We start from the raw sequence: 25,260 nt of genomic DNA on the forward strand, positions 1-25,260 counted from the left end.
ACAGTATAAGCTGGCTATTGTCACTGGTAATTTCCCCTGGAAATGGAGATACCCTGATGGCTTTCAGCAGAGTAGGAAACAAGATGGACTTGCTCCTACCACATAGGCACACTCCACAGAGTCACCATCCAGGGACCAGGGGCACTGATCCAGAGAGTCTTATAAGTCTCTCTGAATGTGAAAATCTCTGTATAATTGAATTCATTGAACAGAGACATAACTACCAGAATCTTCAGTCACTGGATGCCATGTCCTGTTCCCCAACCAGATTCTACTGGCTTTCAGCTAAAGGGCTTTCGGCTACATCAGAACACCCTAAGTCTTCCATATAGTATGCACCCCCAATAGCACCCATGCTGCACATGTCCTCTGACAAACTATGGAAAGAAATTCTTTAGCTCTAAAATGATGTACATCTGTTAAAGGCATGGTCACCTTTTTCTTTGGGATCATTTGAGAGGTTATAAAGTTTTCTGGAGATGAGAACTAGTGGAAGAAATTTATTTAGGTCACCAGGGTGTGTCGTTAAAGGGAATATCAGGACCTCAGTTGCCCTTTTCTCTTCTATCACAAGGTGAACAGCTTTGTTCCATCTCACAGTGTCACCACAGTCTCAACATTCAGGCAAGGGGACCGTGGACCCACACCTCTGAAACTGTGCACCATAGTAGAGCTTTTCCTCATTATAGGTTGATTGTTTTAGGCACTTTGTTATAGCACTGGAATGTTGCCTCACACAAAGTGTGACTATACTCCCAAAGAGTAATTATAATGTTAATATATCCCATACACACAAGTTCTGGTAAAAGAATCAAAGGGTTTTTATTATTGTTATTTGTTTATCATTTATACACATCACATGTTACACAAAATGCCAACCAGGAAGCAAATGTAGAAAAATAGTGGAACTTATTGGCACGAATGACTTTGTTATGACTAAGGATTTTGTGTCACAGACAATTCGCAAGGATGTTTAGGAAACTGATTATTTTATATATATATTTTTTCAGCAGAGTAAATATGAATTAGAAATCACAGTGGCATCAGGCTATACATACAAGTCCTTTCTTTGAGACCATGACAAAATACCTTACCTTTCTTCGTCATCTAAAAGTATATAATATTTGCAAAAATAAATAAAAGTTAAAATAAGTAATCTCATAGACTTATCCTATGCTATCACTGGACAGTGGTCCAAGGCAGTTCCCTGCTTAAGCATGCCATGCTTGTGGAAGCCATTATGTGCCTCTTATTTGCTTGCACAGCTATAGTTTATCTGCTAAATGGAAAAAAAGTAGAAGCGTTCCTTAGAGTCTTTAGAAAATCCAAAGACTATGCATTACAGCCAAGTGGTATGCCACTGGACAGGAAGAGCTCCTTGGCAGACTAGATTTTTATACTATTTTGACACCATTCATCTCTCATAACCTCCTACCTTGGCACTGATGAAGGAATGGTGACTGTGCTGAAGGAAACATTGTAATCCTACCTGAGAGGTAGAGTTATGTGACATCACTTTGACATGTCCTGGGGATTAATCGTCTGTATCTGGACCCACAAAGGGCACTAAAAGCCCAATATCAGGAGTGTGGTTCAACGTTAGAGTCACAGGATCATATTCTTATTGTTTGCCCCACACTCTTAGTTCATTCTATCCTGGGCTACTTAAGGAGCCATCTTTTCCTTCTACCAGATTAAAGGAAACATTCTAACCCAACACTTTCTATAACCACCAAGCATTTAGCATGGAGCCAAGGAAATACCAAATAAATGATGTTAGAAATATATTCAAGAGTGAATTATGGGGAAAATGGGTAAAAGTAAAGTCATAGACTTTTTAGCAAAATATAGAAAATGATTATGACTACATGAGCTATGATTTTTAGATGCAAAATAATGCAAATAATTTCCTTTGCATATATGCATGTGTATACATATAAACATATAAGCATACAATGTTAGATGCACCTTATTATTAAATTTCCTTGGGATATGAAAGATGAGAAAAATTATTTTTCCATGTGCAATAATTTAGCCTTCAGCGAAAAGATTAAAAAATATCTCTGCAGTTGGGTGTAGTATAAAGAAATGAGTGACATTTACAGATTTCAGCTTCCAAACACCGTTAAATGTAATTCTTTTCCTAGATGTGTGTCAAAGTTACAAACTTTTCTCAATTCTTAATAATGGCTGATGATATGCCCTGAGTAGAAAAATGATAATCTAATCAATCACACACTGAATTAACTTCCAAATAGGCAGAGTAAAAACACTTGGGAGTCAGTATTTCAACTGATAAAAGCCTAAACCTAAAGTTTCAGACAAGAGACTATCCCTCAAGGCATCCTGTAAATCACTTTTAAGTCACATAGAATGTTTCTTAATTTATTCCTACAAAATTGCCCCCAGTAACCTTTTTGTTACAAAGTATTTTCAGGTTTCCCCCAGATTTCCAAATTCCTGATCTAGCAAATTCTCTATTCCAGCTTCGTTTCTCCTGTCTCTTCCATATCTGAACTGCTTTTTATCAGTTTCAAAATCTGTTTCCTAAGTGAGAAGGTAGGCTCTTCTCATGATACGAAAATCTATTGTAAGTTATTATCTCATGATGCTACTGCCCGTGAATTCAGAAACGCATGGAATCGACATACGAGAGTGCTGAACTGTCCTTGCATCAATTTTAGTTGCTGTGGCTGAGATAAGAAACTGTAGAAAAAAATGGACTTTCAAAACCACACACACACACACACACACACACACACACACACACACACACACACACACACATCCCATCCCCATTCTGTGGCAAGCAACGGTTTGAGCCTCAGGTTTTCACAAATAGGTTACACACGATGATCTGTATAGGGTCAGATGCTCAGGGAATGATCTGTAAATATGGAAGAATTATGATTACAAACGTGATGGGAATCTCCAGAGTCAATGAATGTGTAGGACCTTAAAAACACTAAGGTAATGGCAAGATATGGCGACTTGAATTTATTCTTCAGAGGAATATCTTCTCCATGGACAGTTGAGTGGTGGATCAAGCCCTCTCCTAAAGGGACTCGCTTTGTGGATGAATACATGTCTGCTAGCCTTGGATGAGAATAGTAGAAAATACAGACATCAGAGTTTCAGGAACTATATTGTAGCTAGAAGGAGAAAAAGCAACCTGGAGGAGAGATGGACCAACGCAGATGATCTGCTAATCGTGGAACACTTCACCTATCCCCCAGCTGCTCTCACTGACAACAGTCTGTGAAACCACCTTTGTTGATGAAAATATTTTCCTGCATTATCTAACTTATTGGTTAGGTAGGTGTTTTTCACAGGATATTGGAATCTCACAAGGTTAGGTATGACTTGGGAGTGACCGGGCTTTGATTTTTTTTTTTTTTAATTTCCGATTAAGTAACTACTCTGGATTAACAGAACCATAGCCAAAAAGAAAAAAAAAAAAAAAGAAATTGAATGAAGGGCCGATGTTCAAACCTCAACTCCAGAATAAACAAATACTTGACTTCACCCCCAATATCATGTGTACGTAATATATACAATACTGAATGAATAACAGCTTTCTGACTGGATTTCAGGTCTTCTTCACAGGGTCTAGTACTGCAATGCTGGTCAAAAGCCCATGGCCTGAGAGGTCATAAGTGCTAGAATAGAATCTACTCTTATTATTTTGCTAAATTTATGTTTATACCCATAGGCAGAGGCTGCTCTCAACCCCAGTCAGTGCTGTGGGATGGTCTGTATGTCAAGTGTGTTGTTGATTGGTCAATAAGTAAATCACTGATTGGCCAGTGGCCGGGCAGGAAGTGTAGGCGGGACAAGGAGGAGAATAAAGCTGGGAAGTGGAAGGCTGAGTCAGAGAGACACTGCCAGCCGCCATGATGACAAACAGCATGTGAAGATGCCGGTAAGCCACGAGCCATGTGGCAAGGTATAGATTTATAGAAATGGGTTAATTTAAGATATAAGAACAGTTAGCAAGAAGCCTGATACGGCCATACAGTTTGTAACCAATATAAGTCTCTGTGTTTACTTGGTTGGGTCTGAGCGGCTGTGGGACTGGCAGGTGAGAGAGATTTGTCCTGACTGTGGACCAGGCAGGAAAACTCTAGCTACAAGTCAGGGAGCTTCTTTTTATAGTGGACGGCAGTCATTGCAGAGATGCATAACTGGTCAGAGTGCTGAGAAGAAGAGGCCAAGTGCTAAACCAAAAAGGGACATCTATACCAGCACTCCACCCTGACCAGGCTCAAGGGGCATTGCAGAAGAGCAGAGAAATAAGAATAAATAGGTGGGGGATAGGAAAGAATACTGTGAAATGCCCTCTTCTGGATATGACATGGTTATCATGTTTCTGTATTCACACCAACTCCGGTCATCTCCACAAGACCTACACAAGATAAAGGTAGGCAAAACTCCCACATGGACAGGGAAGCCGATCTATGGGCCTCACTCCTTCTCAAAGAGCTACTGGCAGTTGATAGCTTCTGGGGGAAGGGAGAAATCTTCTCCTTTGAAGGAGTGGCTACTCATAGGTGTTCCATGCTCCAGTGAATGACCACCCATCCAGGCACATACAGGCAGTATTACTAACTGTACTTTTAGTTAGTTTTAAAAGACAAGAGGTTAGGAATGAGAGGGCTGGGAGATGATTTGAGAGAAGTATGAAGGAAGAATTGGAAGAGGAAGTGTATATGGTCATATTTCATATTCCATTGTACACATGTAAGAAATTCTCAAAGAATTAATCAAGAGAGAATCTATTTCCAAGCAGCTATTCTGTGTTTTGTCTTACCCTATCTGATATCATCTTCTCAGGTTTCTCAATGAGAAATGCAGAACATATGTCTGCTATATACCTCCAAAGGACAGTTCAGAAATGAGTGGTGGGAAGAGCATGGCCACGGCCTTCTCACAAGGCTGGGGGCAGGTGTCAAGGATTCCTAAAACCAGCATAGAAGAGGGGTATTATAACAGACTAGGGCAGGATTGCCACTTGGGCATCTCATTTCTGTATAGAGCCCCTTCCCATCAGACATCACAGTGGCAATTTCTTTCTGACATGAGACAAGAATGGATGAGAGTATAGAATTCTCACATCTCCTTTTGTGGAGATTGCTCAAATATTCCCCATCTGCCCTTTAATGTGCCATTGTCTCCTCTCCTGCTCTCCTTTTACACACATCTCTCCCCATCCCTCAATTTCTTTTCTTATTCGGTTCCCTTTGGTAGAGATTACTTCAAACAAACCTTCACCAGACCAACTCTTGATTCAGCCTTCATATCAAGGCCTCAAAATAAAGTTTCCCCAGGGAGGAATTCCCGAGAGTCTAACCTTTCTGGTGCAGGCTGGAGTACTGCCTCTGGGCTCCCATAATAGCCCTACAGCATCTGTGAGGCCCATCGATTTTAGTTACCACTTGATTTTGCTAAGCTATGAGCTGCTAGAGTTACCAATGATCTTAGCACAGAGAGGCCCTCACACAGATGTATTTAGTTGAGCAATGACTTCATGAAAGAAAGCAATGACAGATGGGTGTGTGGAAGAATGGGCTCCACCTTATAGTTTCACTTTCAAGGCTATCTGCTTATTCTTCCGCAGACAATGCCAATCATAATTGTACAACACCCTGCTCTAGCCACAGCTTCAGCCCAGCTCTTCCTTGATAAGATCATAACAACAAGTGGGTCCTTCTTGAGTTCTCTACTTCACATGTCTCCGGGGTCCTGTCTGGCACAGACAGAAGCTCAGAAACTCGTGGAATTATAGAAATCTATAGGATGTGTTTTTCCTTCTATCCTTTCCCATGTTCTCAGCACTACACCTGATTTCAGCCTGCCACTGAGGTCATTGACTCCAGACTGGCTTTGGGTTTCTGTCTCCTCCTTTGAGTTTATTTGGCTCATGAACAACAAATTCCAAATAATCCCAAGGTTAGTAATGTTTATTTCTAACTAGTTTGGGGAAACTACAAATCATACAAACAAAACCCAAAAATAGAACTGAGGATGGAAACATACTGGCTCGTTACCTTGGCAGGCATTTTGTTTATCATTTTTATAACCAATAATATAATGTCCATGTTTACATTATACATATATATTATGTATATTGATATATATATTATATATATACTTTAATAGAAAGAGACATAAAAAAGCCTTTTCAAATGAGGCATGACACTTAATACTTGACATTCTTATTTATAATACATGAGTACACTTTCTACATGATGATGGTGGATTCTCAGATGCCAGTTAGGGTTTACAAAGACAGCAGGAAACCTAAAAGAGGTGTTCCATGCAGCTGAACGGTTATTGCCATTAGTTCTCACTAGTCCAGACAGCATATTGAAGTTAAAAATGGCATCTGATTATTGGTAAAGACGATGATCATCAGACTCATCCTGGCTCCATAAGTACTACATAGTCTTTCAAATGACCAGGGTTGACAAATGCTGCTGATGAGGATTGGAAACAAAACAGAAAATGAGCATATCAGACCAGACGGGCAGGGCTCTGTACATATCCAGAAAGGAGAACTTGCTACAGATTAACCATGCTGCATTAAGCAACAGCACTTGTCTGAGTCAGAAGATCCTGGGTTGCGTGACTAGGAAAAAAAAGTGTTCTCCAAGAAATGAAGCCAACATGTCAGTGCCACTGAGCAGAGTCCGTGTCAAGCCCTGACTCGGGAACTCAGGAAAATGCCCAATGAGAACTGCATGCATTAAAACCAGGTTATTAAGAAATTCAGAAAAGACCCATAGAGAAGTCCTGAACCCACTGTAGGGAGGTCTACCTTTGCAAAGCCTTCAGCTCCCCTCCCAGACCACCCACATGTTTACTCTCCTGAAAACTAATGGTCTGAACTCATTTCCCATGGTCTGAATTTATTCACTGCGTGCACCCAGACTCCCATAGCTTTCTTCCCATGGGATCAGTGACCTGGAAACCCAGTTCAGGTGCCCAGAGCAGGCAGATTTCCATACTGAGCAGGTCCTTCTGCAAAAATTTGGGGTGGGCTTTGTCTTCAGTGTGATCATCCATGCTGCCCTGGTTCATGCATTTCTTCTGTACAGCTAAATGTTCGTCCTTCTGACTTTACCCTACATAATGCACTTAGATGGGGACAGTTTTAAATATCCTGGTTATTTTCAAAATTTCTGCATCAGTCACTTACCAATAACACTTGAAGTTGGGTCTTCACTCTGGTTTTTGTTCTCCAGTCTGATCTCACTTTTGCCTCTGCTATCTATTAGTTTTTACAAATGTGGTCTTTCCTAGCCCTTTATTTTCCTAAGGCAAGAAGACATCACTATTGAAAGATAACAGCACCCTTCTTAGAGCTCCCCTGAGGTTCTTTACCCAGCATGCCTCCCTTGGGATATCTTTCTCCTTCCAGGGGGAAGAGAAACAGCTGGCCATGTTAATGGTTTTGAAATGTTGCTCTTGCTGTCAAGACTAAAACAGCATTTCTTTGGAAATGCGTCAGCAGGAGTTTCACACACGAATACATTCATCCCACTGCCTCCTTCTGCCAGGTAGAGTCTCTCTCGGTCTTCCCTACTTCAGACAGGACTTTGGGCATTCACAAAAACAATTTGTGGACCAGGCTATGCATAGAAAAAGTTTAAGGAAGTAGGTGGAGCAATTGGTTCAATATGCTCCCTACAGCTGTTTCTGTTTACACCAAACCTGTATTTACCAGCAGTATCATCTTTATCTCCCTCTTCCTTAAGTCACCCTACCTACTGCTGCTAGACAATAACATGTGGACTTGTCACACTTTCCCTTGTCCTTTAGAAAACATGGAGAGGATAAGAGCATGTATAGAACAAGTTTTTGAACAAGTGGTATGTTGGATCTATTAAGGGTTCTATTTACAGGAAGATACCCCACTTCCACACAGAAGTTAACCTGAGTTCTGAAATGTTTGTGTGCACTTAATTGAATCAACACATGATAAAGCTATGACCTAGTAACAGACTGGGGAAATCTAGGTAAGTTGGATCAATTCCCATGAGCCAGGGTGGTTATAAAGCTGGGCTCATCAATGGCAAATGTTCTGTTTCTTATTTTCTCAGTTTGTCCCTAGAAACATCTTGAATGAGACTCTAGGTAGCTTGACAAATTCAAGAAAACATTGTTGTCTTTTACACTGTTTGTTCAGCTTCCCCAATGTCTCAATTACACATTTCTCTAGTGTCCAGTCCCACCCCAGCTTCATCCTTCCACACCCTCCATCTCCTTCTATTCCACTCTGGAATTCAGAGGTATGGAAAAGCATGACGTAGCTAAGAACTGAACTGATCTTAAACAGCTCTGGCCAGTCACCCAGGCTGCTCCCTGGAGGGCACTACTTGAAATAGTTGAGTCCTGCCACCAAGAAAAACTTCTCAAGGAAGAGTTCCGAGTCCAGCACAGCTATATGAGCTGCACGGCCAATCAGAGTGTTGGCAGTGTTGGGCAGAGCATGGAACACGTTATGTCTGATCAAAGTGCAGCCCTTAGCTTCCACCAGGGGGCCCAGGAGGTTGTTGATCATTTCTGCATACACTGGCCCTGGAAGGAGGGAAGAAAGAAAGGAAATGAATAGAATTCCACAGTACAGTCTAAAGAACAGCTTTGCATGTGTGTTGGCAGAGTACATAATGGACTAAGTTCAAACCTTATGCTACTGGGTGCAAATAAATGAAGAATGGAATCCAATTTCTCTCTAGAGATCGCAATTGGTAGGGTTATCATGCTTTTCTTCAGATGACATAGTGGCCTGGTGTCAGAAGCCAAAGGCCAAGTGAGAGAGATTCCTAGAGGAGTGCTATCTCTCAGCACAGGAGCAAGAGAAAGAAGACTCAAGTACAAGTCCTCGGAGATTCAATTTCTGCTTCAGAACACCAAGGGGGCTGGATCCATATGTAAATCAGTCATGAAAGATAACACTTCCTAATGTCAAATTTTAAGGTCAAACAGCATTTCATTAGCCCCTGGTTCTGTCGGAAAGGGAGGGGTAATGCAGGATTGTTGCTGTTAGGTTGCTTTATTTTTATAATTAAAAGACTCAGTTGACTGTGTTTATAAGAAGTGACTCAGTTTCAGATTGGCTTTGGATAGTAGGGCATAGAGACATGCAGTAACAGAAATAATTGAGCAATGAACAGTGTGCACACATCAGAGTCTGCAGTCTACATCTCATCCATCTGCTTTATTCCTGCAGCATCTTCATGGCAAATTTTATGCTCCATTGGGACACCTGCTGGAATGATACTGAGGGCCAAGGTGGGCTTCTGACTCAGTTCAGAAGGTAGAAACCAAAGCTATTACATAAGCCTCCAGGTGTCCATTCCAACTGAGACTTGTGTCATCAAGCCAGTATGGTACTCTGAATTTTCACAGAGAGCGGCAACTCTATTGAATGCTCCAGTCAACTCCAGACATTACTCCATTGCACATGAACAACCTCACACTGCTTCCCCCTCCCCTCAACTAATCATTGGTGCACACCAATCGGGCTGTTTCCCTGCTGGGAGGGTACTGAACTGCATCACATGCTGAGAACACTGCTTTTAGCATCATTCTCCTCTTTTAAAGTCTTGATAGTTCTGAGGCTGAGGAAGCTAAAATGCCAACTGAAATAATCTTAGATTTCTTTGTGGAAATATTTGTCCTAATCTTACCAATTTGTCTGGGGGAAAAAATGGCTTGTGGTTGGAATAAAAGGAATTCTGCTTCCAAAGAGTCTATATGACTGCTTTAGAATAGCAGCCAATACATGTCATAAAATCATATGCACACAGTATTGCTATTAGAGAGAAAATTGACATCAATCAAAAGTCAGTATAAAAGAACCAGATGATGGGGAAGAGGTGGGAAAGGATGGACTCTAAATGTGGTATAGCTGTTGCATTTATGAACTCACAGAAGCTGCTGTGACCTGCACAATATCAAACCAGTTAAAAATTCTAGCATGGAGGGAGAAAGGGGCTCCAGAGGCCCCACCCATATGAGAAGCTATTGGCACCTGATGGTTCTCAGTAGGTGACCCTAGCTGGACACCACATATCCATGTGTATATGAGCAACGGTAATTGAACTTAGTGGGTTATTTAAAAAAAAAGAAAAAAAAAGACATGAAATTGGATGGAAATGTGTTGGGGAGTGCTGGGGGGAGGAGATGGAGGGAGGAAATGGGGGTGGATATGAGCAAGATACATTGTATATATGTATGAGCAAAAATAAAACACTTTTTTAAAGGAATGGCTGATAGGTTAGTAGGTAAACCATGCTTGCTGATCTGGTCAGAAGAGTCCTTTTACAGATGCCTTTAACAACAAGGATAACACCTGCATGTTATGACATAATGGAAATAGAAGCAGAGTAATGTTCTATCAATATTATAATCTGTTTATATCATATATGCAACAGGGCCCATTAAGTCACTCATAAAATAGGCAAAGTCACTCAAAATGTAGTGATTCCTCTAGCAATCATTTTCTGCTGAGACACATTGTTGCCTTTAACCCAGAGGTGGTCCCTGGTAATTATTTTTAAATATACATAGTACATCCTTAATTATTTTTCTCAAATAAAGCACTGCTTTCATGTTGGTTGACTTTCAGGGTAGGAACAAATTGTCTGCATGACTATTTGGTGACGAAATGAAGAAGTGACTGCTGTGGATGATTGATTGATAAATAAAATGCCGATTGGCCAGTAGCCAGGCAGGAAGTATAGGCAGGACAAAGAGGGAGGAGAATTCTGGGAAGTGGAAGGCTGAGACAGAGACATGCTGCCAGTCACTGATGAGGAGCAGGATGTAAAGTACCGGTAAGCCATGAGCCATGTGGCAAGATATAGATTAATAGAAATGGGTTAATTTAAGATAGAAGAACTAGATAGCAAGAAGCCTGAGCCATTAGGCCAAACAGTTTAATATAAGCATCTGTATGTTTATTTTATAAGTGAGCTACGGGACTGCTGGGGCTTGGCAGGTCCTGGAGAGAAACTCTCCAGCCACAAGTGGCAAAGAGACAGGGGAGGTTAGGAGATTTACCGCAGAATTTTTAGAAAGTAGGATTTTCAGCAATACTTAATGAAAACAAAAGTAACGAAATGAACAAGATCTTCCCACATAGATAAATCTATGAATTAAGATAAATGTCATTGACAATTCATTTAAAAGTGTAACATAAGCATGACTATAGGAAAAGAGGGGGCTGTATCTCTCCCTATCACTGGAAGGATTTAAATCGTAGATGAATATTCTTTAAAGAGGAGCAGCAAGCAAGTATCTCCAAAATGGAACAGAGTGGTATAAAAGGTGTTATCTTAGCAATAACTTTGGGCTAGTGTTTAACAAAAATCTCAGATGCTTACAGCGTGAGTCATTCCAATTCCAGGGGACACCATCCTCTGCAGACCTTACTGAGTACCCAACCTATGCCATTCTCTTTTCCTCTATGAAAGTAGAATTACTTCTTTCACAGTTAAGAGGAAATGCAATGTGCAAAGGGCATAGAACTGTCCCTGACACAGGAAGACCACAGTGCCTGGCACTTCCATTCTAACACAGGGCAGCCATAACTTGTTAGCACATGCCAAGGCTCACAAGACATCATACAGGAGTGTCACCAACACATGGCTTGCATTTGGCGCTGAAACTTGCAATGTAAGCAAATGGGTGTGACTGTGGGTTATATTTAGCAAATAGGGCATAAATTTGAGGGGCTCTGTATTAAGCATTTACAAAGCTCAAACATCACCAAAACTACTTGAGGTCAAGGAGATAAGACATTAAGCAAAGAAGGTTAGTGAATGACCACAGAAGGAAAAGGCGTGGCAGCCTTAGCAGTGGCATGGTCTTCTGGCAGTGATGTGTTCTGATCAAGTCTGAACTTAAAACCAGATCACTGACTCTTTTACAAGGGCCTTAGAGTAGAGCAGTATGCTCTGGGCAATAATAAATCTAAAAATCAGTCATCAAAAAGCATCAAATCAAGTTTGGTTTGAAAATTACTAATAAATGTCTTTAAATTAGTATCTCAGAAACAGAAGAAAGACTGCTTCTAGGGCACCCTGGTACAACAGGATAGGTGGAGTAATTATTTCAAGAGACAGTTTGGCTTAAATTAATTACTGTTTTTGCTTGAGTAGCATGCACAAACACAGAAAGGCTTCTACTGCAATAAGGTTTTATGTTTCTAAACAAGAAGGACCATATAGGTTCAGTAAATTGTAAATTTTTATTTAAGTTATAATATATCCATAAAATAAGCAGAAATTTTAAAAATGTGTGTCTGTATGATAATTTAAGTACAGGGAATTGAGTATAACATTATGCTAAACAAATCATGATTAAAAATTGTAGCTGTGTGTGTGTGTGTGTGTGTGTGTGTATGTGTGTGTGTGTGTGTGTGTGTGTGTGTGTGTGTGTGTGTGTGTGTTTTGTACATTGTTGAGTATACGTAAACATGGGTGATTGGAGCAAAAGGTCACCCATCAGCAGGTGTCTTACTCTATCACTCTCTGCTTTATTGTTTTAGGCAGGATCTCCCACCTAAATGGGAGCTCACCAGTTGGCTAAGCTAAATGACCAGTGAGCCCCAGGACCATTCTTCTCTCAGCACTGGGATTACAGACATACAAAGTCACGCCTAGCCGTTTAATGCTTAGGATCCAAACTCAAGTACTCAAGCATGTACAATAAGCACTTGATCTAATGAGCCATCATCAAAGCCCTTATGGCTTACAAATCTACCACTTTTAAGTTGGCACATTCATACAAAGAGATTAGAAGAGAATGATGAGGGGGTAAAGGGGAGGAGCAGAAGAATTAACGTTATTGGATAAAATAGGTTTGATTTCTCCAAATACTCTATGAATGAATACTTTATTTTTTCAGATCTCTTTCTATGTGTATGTGTCTGTGTATGTGTGTCTGTGTCTCTCTGTGTACGTGTATATTTGTCTGTGTCTGTGTGTGTGACTGTGTGTGTCTGTGTATGTGTGCTTCTCTGTGTGTGTGTCTGAATGTGTGTGTGTGTGTTCACACTCTCATGTGTATGTGAGTGCATCTGTGTATAACATATGTATGTAGGTGCTTTGAGATGGCAGAAAAGGGCATTGGATTCCCTAGAGCTAGAATTACAGGTGGCTGGGAGCTATCTGATGTGGGTACTGAAATAGAACACAGGTCCTCTGCAAGAGCAGTACATGCTCTTAATCACTGAACTATCTCTCCAATCCTCTTTGGAAAATATTTATTTTTAATAGTTTTCTATTTTGAAGAGTAATTTTCTGACCATGTGTGGCAGCAGAAGCAGGAGGATCTCTGTGAATTTAAAGCCAGCCCTGTCTATGCAATGAGTTCAGGCCAACCAGGGCCACATACTGAGACTTTATCAAAAACAAACAAACAAGCAAACAAATGAAAAAAGTAAGTAATTTTTGTGACATGCCTTGGGTTGCTTTCCAGAACACATACTAGACTGTAAAAACCACAGTGCTATTTTCTGTATTTAAATAATTAAGGTGATTTTCCACCCAAGTCTCTGTTAGGTTTTCCTTGATTTCAACAGAAATTTTGAATGTTTGCATGTGAGTACCTAGTTTGGGGACCTTTGACAGACTCTTAAAAAAAATCAGAATATAAAAAAGTCAGAATATAATGAAAAGCACTTACTTTTGAAACAGTAAAATGTATTTATAGATATAAACTAATCAACCAAAGGAAACAAGGAATGTTAGCCCATCTCCTGGTCCCGGTTGCCTAAGAAACTCCTGACACTCTAATCAGTTAACTTCTCTACGGAACCCCAGTAGTCTCCACTCCTTGTCTCATTTCCCACTGGTAAAATTTGACTGTATTACACACTATTTCCTCTCTTTATCCATTGCACTTTGCTCTCAACACCTTTGCTTCTCTGGTGCTCTAACTAGACAATAAAGTCCTTCGAGGGCAGAGTCCATCTCCCATGTCTGTATCCATCCTTCTCTTTTCCATGGACAACACACAAACGGAGCTCACCAGTTTTCCAGGCATCTGACAAGCAAATGGCTGCTCATATCACATGAAGGAAATACCCAGACTGTTAACAGGAATGTGTGCTCACCCAGACAGTGTGGTTAGCCCCCAACTCCATTCTAGACTCAGCACAGCTGTGCAGGCTACCTGGAGCCTGAGCCCAGCTGTTATTAACAAATATACTCAAGATTTCATAAATTTACTTTCACTTTGAAAATTAGAAAGTCTCTGTCAAAAGGAAATGTAGCTTACCTGTGTGTCTGTCTTTGAGGGCCGTTTTACACATTTCGATCCTGGCTGAATGAAATGGCACGTAACGGTCTTGGGGAGAAGCAACCAGAACAACGTTTTTAAAGTACTGCAGCCCTGTAACAAGAAGGCAGGTGAATGCTTTCTATCGAGGTCCTTTACTCTGACACCCGCTCTGGGTTGTATACATTTTGAAGTCTTCCTCAGAGAGTGGCAGTGAGGAGACACCAGACACTGTGATGTACCCCTGCACAGAGCTGATGTTCTGAGTGTCACCACATACGGCTCGGGAGGAGGCAGAGCAGGCACCTGTGAGAAGCTGAGCAAGGAACTCAGTATGTTAAGGCTTTTTTTTTTGTGTTTTTGGACATAAGACAAAGTCCTTGACCCCAGGAGTATAGAAGCCATGGAGACTCACTGTGAGCACTGAGAAAAATGCAAAAAAGGTATCGAGCTATGAGAACAAAACATGTCTCTGTGAGGTAGAAAATTAGGGAGCCCATAGGGAAAATGGTTTTCTCTTTCTCATTGTTCCTGGTTCTTTAATCCTAAGCCTCTCCTGCTCTGTCACCTGAAGTAGGAAAGCCTTTTGCCTCGCCTCCTCCAGCCTTGCCTCCACCAAGCTTGCCTTCTCCAGCCTCATCCAGCTCCAGCATTGCCTTCCTGCATTGTTCCCCACAGGGAGCATGGAATATCTTCCAACCCAAAAGTCAGCACAGCACAACGATGCAACCTTCAGTATTCATTATGGACATCTGGGAACAGTGCACAGCACACTGTCCTCAACCCTCACCTGAAGATGGAGCTCTTCTTCTTCTCCTACCTATAGCCAACAAGATGGTGGCTGACGGCCCTTGCTGACCCTCTCTGTAGGCCCTCACATCCATATCCAAGATCACAGCTGAGCATCACACACTGGAGCAGCATCCAGGGCAATGGCTGGCTGATATGGGCACAGGATGGACAAAGGTAATCCCATAATCTACTTCAGTACAGAACTGTAACAGCACTCCAGCTCTTGACCACTCCATGGCTGAAACAAGCTTTGACTTCTGTGCTGAACTCATTGCAATCAGTATCTTTGTATGCCCAATCCTACCTCTCTTTCTCCCCACAGTAGGTAACTGAATAATCCTCTGGGGGCAGGGGAGACACAAGTACAAAAGGAATAGCGTGAGCTTGTAAATGAATTGAATACAGGGTATCAACAAGTGCTCCCTTCCTGCACACAGATGACTGGTCCATTATTGACACTTTCCTCTGCTATAGTCTCTATGATCTGGGCTGGGTTTTCACACTGCTCTTTTACATCATCACCACAGGGTGAGGGAAAATATAAAAGGAAGCTCATGTGGGAACACAGATAATGTTCTGCTCACTCTTTTTCAGGATGGGTCTACACCAGGTGAAGAGGATCTATACATACAAGGTGAGGGTGGAACACAGTCCTGGACCTGCCAATATAGTGCACTACATGATTGACCAGAAGTAGAAGCCAAAGCTTCTTCTGTGTACTGTATTGAACCTACACACACCATGGCTCCTATGCTACACAGGGGACAGACTGAGACCGGCTGACATGCTGGGTAGCTTTTGGCCTCTCAGCAAGTTGAAGAGATGCGGCTGGGCAGTCTCAGCATACCTCACAGGAGCAAATGAACACAGTATCAAAGTGAATTGTCTCAAGGTCTCAACCTCAGATGCCTAGCAAGCCACACACCTGTTTTTTGGCTAAGTTGGTAAAGGAAACATTTGCGCAAATCAGCGTTATCCCTGAAGGTCAGCTGCAAAAGGGAGCCAGATTTCTTCAGTTTCTGCATGAGCCACAAGCCTAGGAAGAGAAAAGGAAAATGAAGATTAAAAAAGAAAAGTCAAACAAAGCCAAAGAAGGTATTTTTGGTGCATGCCTATATGCAGATAGAACACTGATACATAAAATATATTAAAAAAGGAGAAAAGATATTTTGAGTTAGCTTAAAATAGAGTGTGGTTAATATATTGTGCACCGCAATAAACTTATCTGGGGGTCAGAGAACAGAATAGGCACTATATTAAACATAGAGGTTAGGCAGTGGTAGCACACGCTTTTAATCCTAGCATTCAGGCGGCAGAGATCCATTTGGATCTCTGTGAATTCAAAGCCACACTGGAAACAGCCAGGCATGGTGACATACGCCTTTTATCCCAGGAAGTGATGACAGGAAGCAGAAAGGTATATAAAGTGTGAGGACAAGGAACTAGAGTCCTGTTAAGCTTTTAGGCTTTTAGCAGCATTTCAGCTAAGATCCATTCAGGTGAGGACTCAGAGGCTTCCAGTTTGAGGAAACAGGATCAGCTGAGAAGTTGGCAAGGTGAGGTTGGCTGTGGCTTGTTCTGTTTCTCTGATCTTTCAGCGTTCACCCCAATACCTGGCTCCTGGTTTGTTTTTATTAATAAGGCCTTTTAAGATTCATGCTACAATAGCAATGTGACTTTTATCAAATAATTAAGTTTGTATATCTTGTATATCTATATTTTTATTTTGGTGTGTGTGTATTATATTTGAGTGTGCACACAGAGATCAGAGGAGACCATCATGTGTCTGATGAATATGAGGTGCTTTTTTTTATCACATCCTATTTTATTCCCCTGAGACAGAGTCTTTCTTTGAACATGGAGGAAGGCTGGCAGCAGCAAGCCCCAGAAACCTTGTGCAGCCAGTGTTCTTATCCAATGACTCATGTCCCCAGTCCCCATATTTACATTCTTAGAGTTGGTATCAGGAGTATAAATTGTCCTACAAAAGTACACAGCAATAGGCTTCTAAGTCCATGAAACCATGAATACTCTGATATTCATTTGTTCTCTTTCAGTAAAGGAAGCCAAAGGAAAGAACACCCAATAAAAGTCTACAGACTGAAAAAATAGAATATATATTTCTGACAGATCCCATGCAGTGCTTATGCAGATGCTTACAAGTGTATATTATGTATCAACAACAAAGGAATGAATACTATAATGACATGAAAAAGTTTTAATATATACATATATATATATATATATATATATATTTGTAGAGAGAGAAACATATATCACAGTGGTTGATATGTAGATGTCCACATATGTAGAAAAAACGTAATATGAACCACATGGAATTAATTACTTTAGGTATTCTAAGTTGGATGAGTTTGGTAATATATCTTTTTAAAACTTTTTGTATTCAAGTTTACAATTATGAGGGAGAAAGTAGCTAAATTAATTTATCTTTGCCCAAAGATGGCTTTGGGTTTGTTCCAAAGAAAAGATGCTATATTTGCTATGTATAAAAGTGCCAAATAAGCCATGAGCACAAGGACCATCCTTAAGAAACTGGAGCGAATAATCATGAGTCTGAGTCACACCTTGAAGAAAGTTGCAGAGTTATTGGGAAATATGGGGAAAACTGAAGGATTAGCATGGAGAGAGAGCTCATTAGAGGTGACCACAATGCCACATAAAGGTTCTAGCCAATCAGGAAATACATAGCCCTGTTTCACTTTTTAAGTTCTCTTTGCTCACTTTGAAAGCTATTTTGGTTTTTAAATTGGGTTGCTTGTTTTATTGGGGTTTAGGGTTTTTAGGTCTTTGTATATTCTAGACACCAATCCTCTTGCCAGATATATAGCTAATAAATATTTGTCTCCCATTCTATAGGATGTGAGGGGTTGGATCTCAAGGAGTAGAAGGTGAATATGGTCAAAATACATTGTATACATGTATAAACAATGTATTAATGAAACATTAATCAAACAATTAATGAAAACATTCCATTGTTAAGAAATATGATTTAACTGACACTAATCATTACTGTATATGGACAAATATCTTGTGTGTGTTTCTGAATGTAAAACCAGTTGCTAAAACCATTAGCAATGTCTATGTGATCTGCACATGTGTCTAGCATCTTGCCTTCATCATCTGGCTGTGGGCAGGCACTCCATCCATCTTGCCCTGTGGAGTGTTGTGGTTCTATCCCTGAGAATTTCCTTCAGTTTGTTGATTAAACCAGCCTTCCAGGCCATTACATACACTAGAAAACCTTCCTAGAACCTGCTGCCTTAGAAATCCTGCTCATGTTGCATCAAGCCTCTCTCCTCCTCCTTCCCAATTCCTACCCCTTCCACTGCTTCCTCTTTCCTCCCTCCTCCTCCTCTTCCTTCCATTTCCTTGTTTTCTTCCCTCGTCATTCTTTTCTGGGGTCCTGGGGATCAAACCTAGGGTCTTGGGAATACTAGGCTAGCACTGTAACATGAGATACACCCCCAGCCTAGGCCTTGCTTCTTTCCCCTCTATACCCCCAAAGTCTCTTACAATACCGTTGAAGGTATGAGGGCCTCAAAAAAAAGGCAAGCAGGCAGTACAGAATTCAGTTATTTATGATCTAGAATAGATGATAGCAAGTCTGCTTCATAATTTTCCTTTTGAATCCTCAATGTGCATTCACCCACTTACACAACCATGAATGCATGCATGCATGTGCACACCCACACATGTCAGATCTTGGTACAGATGAGTTCCACATCTGCAGAGTCAACACACCAAGGGTTAAAAGTCTTTTTGCAATAGTTTTGTCTCCTGGACATTTTTCTGGACACTATCCATAGACAATACTTTACATCATTTTTTTGCGTAGCATTTGAATTTTATTAGGAATTAAAATCAGTCTGGAGATGATATAAAATATGAGGAAGGATTGTCTAGGTTAGATTTAAAAACTATGAGAATTTACAGGAGATACTTAAGAATTTTCAGCTTTTGGTATCTGTGAGGGTCCCAGAACCAATCAGCAATAGATACTGAAATATAAATATGAATGCACACACATATTCCATGAATGTTTAAACACATATATGACATATGTGATATGATTATACACAATACACTATACTGTAAACATATATACACATATGCAAACACGCATTAGGTACACATAATCTCCATTTCACAGAAAGTAAATGAATATTGAATATTGAAGGGTGAGAGGGCTTAATCAAATTTAACAGTTAGAAGACAGGCTCCACATATGAGAGCAAACATGCAGTATTTGTCTGGATATTAGCTTAGTGTGCTATTTTTCAATTTTCTCTATTATTTCTACTAATTTCATAATTTCATTTTCCTTTATGGTTGACTAAAACTCCATTGTGTATATGTACCCACACTGTCATACCAAATCTCCACCCACCATCCCACATTAGGGAAAGCCCTAAGATTCCATCAGTAGCTTCTGTCTCCAGTTCCACCTTCCTGACACCTCTGATGAACTCTGAAGGATAATGAGGATGACAAAGTCTTACCTGTACTAACCAGGGTGCTGTTGTTGTACAGAGTCCCCAAGTGAGGTCCAGACAGTGACAGGAATGTGTGGAGTTTGTTGAGGTAATACCGGAACCGGGGCCTCGTGAGGACCGATCTGATGATAATGTTACCAAGGGAATGGCCAATGAAGCTGTTTAGAGACAGGAAAGATACATGTGAGTGATGGCAGGGAACTGCTGCTCAGGGATGCATTAGAGTGAGAAGCACCAAGGTTTTAGCATCTTCCCCCAGGTACAGAGGACCTAACATATGACTGCCACAGATTCATTTTCATCCAGTTTTTGTGAATGGAAGCTCTAGGCAAATACATTGAGGTGCAGGAGAATTGTAGTATCTCCATTATTAGAGCAATCCCCCTGAGGGTCTGGTCCCCAGGCCTCCTCTCAGCCCATCTGGAGACAGCATGGAGTCCTTTCTGAAATCCATGTATCTAAGCACTGTGCTCTCTTGATCATTTACAAGATAAAATCCCAGTCTTAGCCTTTCCCAGGAGGCCATTCATCATCTCAGCTCTGACGACTGCTCTGACTCCACTCATCCCCTCATTTCTCTCCACACCTGCTGAGCTGTCTGCTCTCACTTACACTGATTGGTCATTCTCCTCCATGCTCTGTCCAAACTTCCTGCTTCCTCCAACCCATCAATCCAATATGCCATTCAGATTTCAATTAATCATTTATCAAACCCTATAATATGACAGGTGTGCCATCTTACCTCTTCTCACAACATACATAAAACCAGCAAAATAATGCTACAGATGTTAGCCTACACAATTGGATTGCCTGAACTGTGTCCTGTCATTATCACACAAATCCTTATTTGTGGGGTAAACACATGATCTCATATCCCTGGAGACTAAAAAGAATAACTGACAACATGATCTTAGTCTTACGTTGATGTATGTATACGTTAAAGCAAACAAGCTGCTTCCTTTAGTCTGAGTTATCTAAGTATTTAGACCAAATTTTTGTCATATTTTGAGGATACAACTAGCACTGGCTGAAATCCTCTCATTAGACAGTAGATTCCTTCAGGGTTCTAGCACATCCACTTCCTGATAGTCCAGTTAAGACATAACAAAGTGGAGGCTTAAGGGTTTGAAAAGTGTGCAAAAAGTTACACACACAGTACATGGCAGATCCCAAATTTTTGAGAATTCCAACATTAATTCAAACATAGAGATTGTTGTACTAATTTTAAGACTCTTAATGCTCAGCAGCAAAATATTTATTCATATCATCCATATTATGAAAGATATATGGGTGAGAAGCTAGACTTGCTACTCACTCACTCATTTGCTCCTACCTGAAAGTAATCGGATTCATTAAGAGCCCAAAAGTCAGTTATCATAGTGGCTTATAGAATCATCTAAAAATTATTAAATGATAAACACTCAAAAACATGTCACCCATCTTCCCTCAGCATTAACTACCTGTGGTTTCCTTTTACCTAATTCGGGATATGGAGAGGTTGTACAACTGGATGTGTTGAATGATCTCATCCAACAATCGATCTGTCATAGTATCAAAATCTGCAAATGTGTCCATCTGGAAAAAAAGAAAGGGGAAAGGTATTGGGAGAAGTTATGGCCTCTTTACTAGAAATCCTCTTTCCTTAAACAGCATGACATGAAAGGGGTATAAGCATCTTGTCAGGGTTCTAGTTTGAGATGCAACTTCAAGACAAAGATCCACTGGGGCTCTAATGAAGAAACTGTGCATCTGCTAAAGGATCTTCAGTTAGGGGAATAAGGTGGAAGATCTGAGTATATATATATGTTCTTGGAATGTGGTACCTGCTGTCTCAACATGAACTCACTGTGTCTGCTGGCATGACTTCACAGTGCAAGAAGCAGGCCCTGTGAGAGGAGACCACTTGCTCACTTTGTGTGAGCCAGATTCACACCAAGACATGCTTGACTCTTACATTGGTTGGTTTTTGTCATCTTGACACAAGATAGAGAGATCTGAGAGGAGTGAATCTCATTGAGAAAAATGCTTCAGCAGACTGACCTGTTGGCAAGCCTATAGTGCATTTTCTTAACTGACAATTGATGTGGGAGGGCCCAGCTAACTGTGGGCTGTGCTATCCATGAGTATATATAGTTCTCCCCTCAATGATGGACTGTGATGGGGAATTGCAAGTGAAATAAACCCTTTCCTCCTCAGATTACACTTGGTCATGGTGCTTATCACAGCAATAGAAAGAAAATCAGGCAAACTCTAAAGTCATTGCTTTTCACCCAGCATCGCCTTCAGGTTAGGCCATAAGTTCATGCACAGACATCAGCTTTGAAAGATTTGAAAACCATTCATGTCTTATGAAGGATGACCAAATGATAAAGGAGCACAAAAAGAATAAGGGGAAATCCCATGCATGTCTAAGGGCCTGAAGACATAATAGATTGATTTATATAACGAAATTTTAGGAATATGATTGGGAGCAACACAGACGTGTATTTAGAGTTAATATCTACAAGCAAAAACATCCTTCATAAACAGTGCTGGAGCAACAGCATCTTGGGATGCCTGAGCTTCCAGCCAAAAACTCTCACAAATATTCATTTCAGTGGTGAAGAAGCAAGTACACCTGAGAAAGGAGAAGCAAAGAGGTGAGTGACCTAAAGTCCATGGTCACCCATCTCTCCATGAAGCCTGCAGCATGAAAGAGACAAAGCACCGTGTTTTTTTGCTAGGCTTCATGAAATACAATCTTATCTGTAACTCTGCTTCCCCTGAGGCTATGTCTGGGTTCTGTAGCTTCTGCAGCCTGAATCTGCATCTCCTTGGCCTTTAAAAGTGGAGAATGCAATGTGTTTCTTCTCATATCTTAAAGACTCTCTAAAATATTGTTAACACACCTAAGCGTGGTGTGACTATTATTATGACCTTCTAGTCTCCAAGAGCCTCTTTGCTCCTTCTGACATTACTGATTTGTATATTTGTTATTTTATAATTATTGTGATAATGAAGACTTCACTCGCTATGATGAAAAATGCTCTCAAAACCACAATAAGGTACAAAAATAATACTGGGAACTCCACAGTCAGAGTACTTTGAAACAACTGCTGCATTCTGAACTGTTTACAAGACTTACAATAGTTAGGCAGTGAAATAACACAGTAGAACTTAATCAGTATTGAGACAGATCCCTCCAGTTTAGTGACTAGCACAGAGATCTGGCTCAAACAAGCTTGTGGAATCCATGTGGAACCCAGATGTCCTAGAACATATCCCAGAATACATGGAGGGACACACAATGAAGGCTGGATTCCTGGCTCAGCCTCTGCTATTAACCACATCCATTGTCCCTGAAGAGAAACCTTCACTAGGGAAAGCCAACACAAGGTCAAGGAACATCGATCAGTCATGATTCTACAGCCTTCTCTGAATGCCCTGGGACCATCTCCCTCAGGACATGGCCACATATGAAACACATCCCTCAGGACATAAAAGATCGGGAATTTTGTGTGGTAGTTCTCCGGGTCAGAGGAAGGATTCTCTGCAGAAGCCCTAGGCTGTATGCTCTGTGCTGTAAATAATCAGTGCTATTGGTAAGTAATAGAGCTGCTTGGAAGGTGTAATAGGAAACTGGGATAGGTACCATGAAAATAGTGGGCCCTAACTCTTCCTCCCTCACATAGTACCTTTTACTGCCTGTTATGTGCCCTGGAACATAGTGTCTAAAACAGGCAAAGAAATTAAGCACTAACACTTGAGGTATAAGTAGGATCTTTTCAGCTTTCGATCATTTATTAATTTATGTGTATGTGGAGGTCAAGGGACAACTTGGGAGAGTTGGTTCTTACTTTCTAGTATGTCAGCCTCAGGGATTAAACTCAGGCTATTTAGGCTTGGCAGTGAACATCTTTACTCCGACTCCTCTCACTAGCCTGACTTCTCAGCTCTGATGTCAGATGGTTCTCTGTATAACTACCACTTTCACTAATCATGAGACCTCTTGCTTATTAACAACTCTATTCCTCCAAAGGATGAGTATGAGTCATTTACCTCACTCTCTGATCATCCCTATCTCTTGCTCCTAGATTAACAGTCACAGCCTCAGTTTGCCATGTCTGATTGCAAAACAAAAGTGAGCTGACTTTATGGGTTGCACAGCTGTAGGTGACAATGTTCTGTCCCTAGTGTGACTACATGGATGCCCACATAGTTGGTAACCTAAGCCATCATGCTCCCAATGCCCAATTAAGCCAAAAGGCTCCAGTTACCTGATACATGCTAATTCCTATCATCATTTCACATTTTTTCCCTTAGACTCCCAAAGCGATGCAGTAAGTTTCTTTTTCTCTCCAAACTACCCAAACACTTGGATATTCTCCTCGAAGATGCCCCCTTCACTTCATGTGTATACATATCATCTTGGTGTCTTTAGGAGACTCTTTCAAATCCAATGTTCTCTCAACCCAGCATCTCTGACAGCATACCTGATTCTTTTCAGACATTAGGAAGTCCAGTTTCCCCCCGGGGAGCCCCAGTTCTATGAAAGTCTTCACCAGCCGTAGGTCTGCACTGTTCCCTGAAAATGACAGGTAACCCCAAGCCTATAATTAATCATAATAAGTCACATGGGATTTCTTTCTCACCATTTCACACATTACAATTGGATTTTCTCTTTATTTTAAAGCAGGTAACAGAAATAACTGAAGTAACTCCCCATCTTCCTCTTTTGCTACCCGAGCCCATGCATACACACAGAGAAGGGGCTCTTTTAAATGGCCATTCTTTAATGGAATTATTCCTTGACCCATCACACTAGTTCTCTTTCTTTCCCAGAACACCATTCTCTCAATAGCTTTTTGGAAGGGCTCCCTAGTGGCTGAGATGGCACAGTGGGCAGTCACCTCTTAAATCACTTGCCTATCAATTATAGATAACTAGGAAGAGATTAAATTATCAACTACAGTTCAGTTGTATAAATAGAAGAATTATCCCCAAGCCAATGGATAATGGATTAATAAGCTTGCAAATGTCCAAGAGTACCTGATAGGGTACTTGATAGGGCCAAGGAATGAAAGGTTTATAATTCCAGGAAGTCACTAGCATGAGAAACACAAACAGCACATGGAATATGTTGTTGGCATAAAAAGTCACACGGAAAGTGGATTTGTTATAACAGAATAAATTAGGCATATATTTTATTCTGATCATGGGCATTCTACTATATCTACATTAATATATGGTTTGTTCCTCTTCTTGGTCCCTGTAGAGTTGAAAAAGACATGCAACCTGTTTAGATATTTTGGTAGTATATTTTTCCATGTAAATAAACCCCACAGGTTATGGTTTTGGAGAACTTCTATATTGTAAGTGAAATTACAACTGATTTTATATCATTCTTTATAAATTTCCTCAATGATTTAAAGGTGTATTAAAAAACACACATTATATTTGGAAGAATTCAAGATTTGAGACAAACCTGATGTGGATATTCCCAGATGATTACCATCCTGTAGGCTATTATAGCATATGATCAAACCTGCAAGCTCAAGGTCATTGGAAGGTCATGTTTTATTAGTAGAGACACATATTTCCTCTTGGGAAGTTAAATTTCATCACTCTGTTTATGTAAATAAATAAATTGGATTCACTCATGTTATAGCCTAAATTTCCCTAATGA

At 40.6% G+C, this 25,260-nt stretch overlaps 1 protein-coding gene across 3 annotated transcripts in view; it reads right to left on the bottom strand.

The window, feature by feature from the left end:
* Nucleotides 1-797: 797 nt before the first annotated feature.
* Fam135b (family with sequence similarity 135 member B) overlaps nucleotides 798-25,260 on the bottom strand; it is a 285,796-nt gene continuing 261,333 nt past the window's right edge. For 2 of the 3 annotated variants that reach the window (XM_052747946.1, XM_052747947.1), the window contains exons 15-20: nucleotides 24,068-24,159; nucleotides 21,073-21,170; nucleotides 19,602-19,753; nucleotides 16,007-16,117; nucleotides 14,290-14,403; nucleotides 798-8,580 (exon numbers count right to left, since the gene is read on the bottom strand). In XM_052747946.1, coding sequence (XP_052603906.1) covers nucleotides 8,375-8,580; nucleotides 14,290-14,403; nucleotides 16,007-16,117; nucleotides 19,602-19,753; nucleotides 21,073-21,170; nucleotides 24,068-24,159 — 773 coding nt within the window. In that variant the 3' untranslated portion in view covers nucleotides 798-8,374. Of the gene's footprint in view, nucleotides 8,581-14,289; nucleotides 14,404-16,006; nucleotides 16,118-19,601; nucleotides 19,754-21,066; nucleotides 21,171-24,067; nucleotides 24,160-25,260 lie in introns of those variants that run through there. The other variant, XM_052747948.1, reaches the window with a different exon arrangement.

This window comes from Peromyscus californicus, unplaced genomic scaffold (assembly GCF_007827085.1).
Source record: "Peromyscus californicus insignis strain IS unplaced genomic scaffold, ASM782708v3 Scaffold_20__1_contigs__length_68692818, whole genome shotgun sequence".
Taxonomy (NCBI): Eukaryota; Metazoa; Chordata; class Mammalia; order Rodentia; family Cricetidae; genus Peromyscus; species Peromyscus californicus.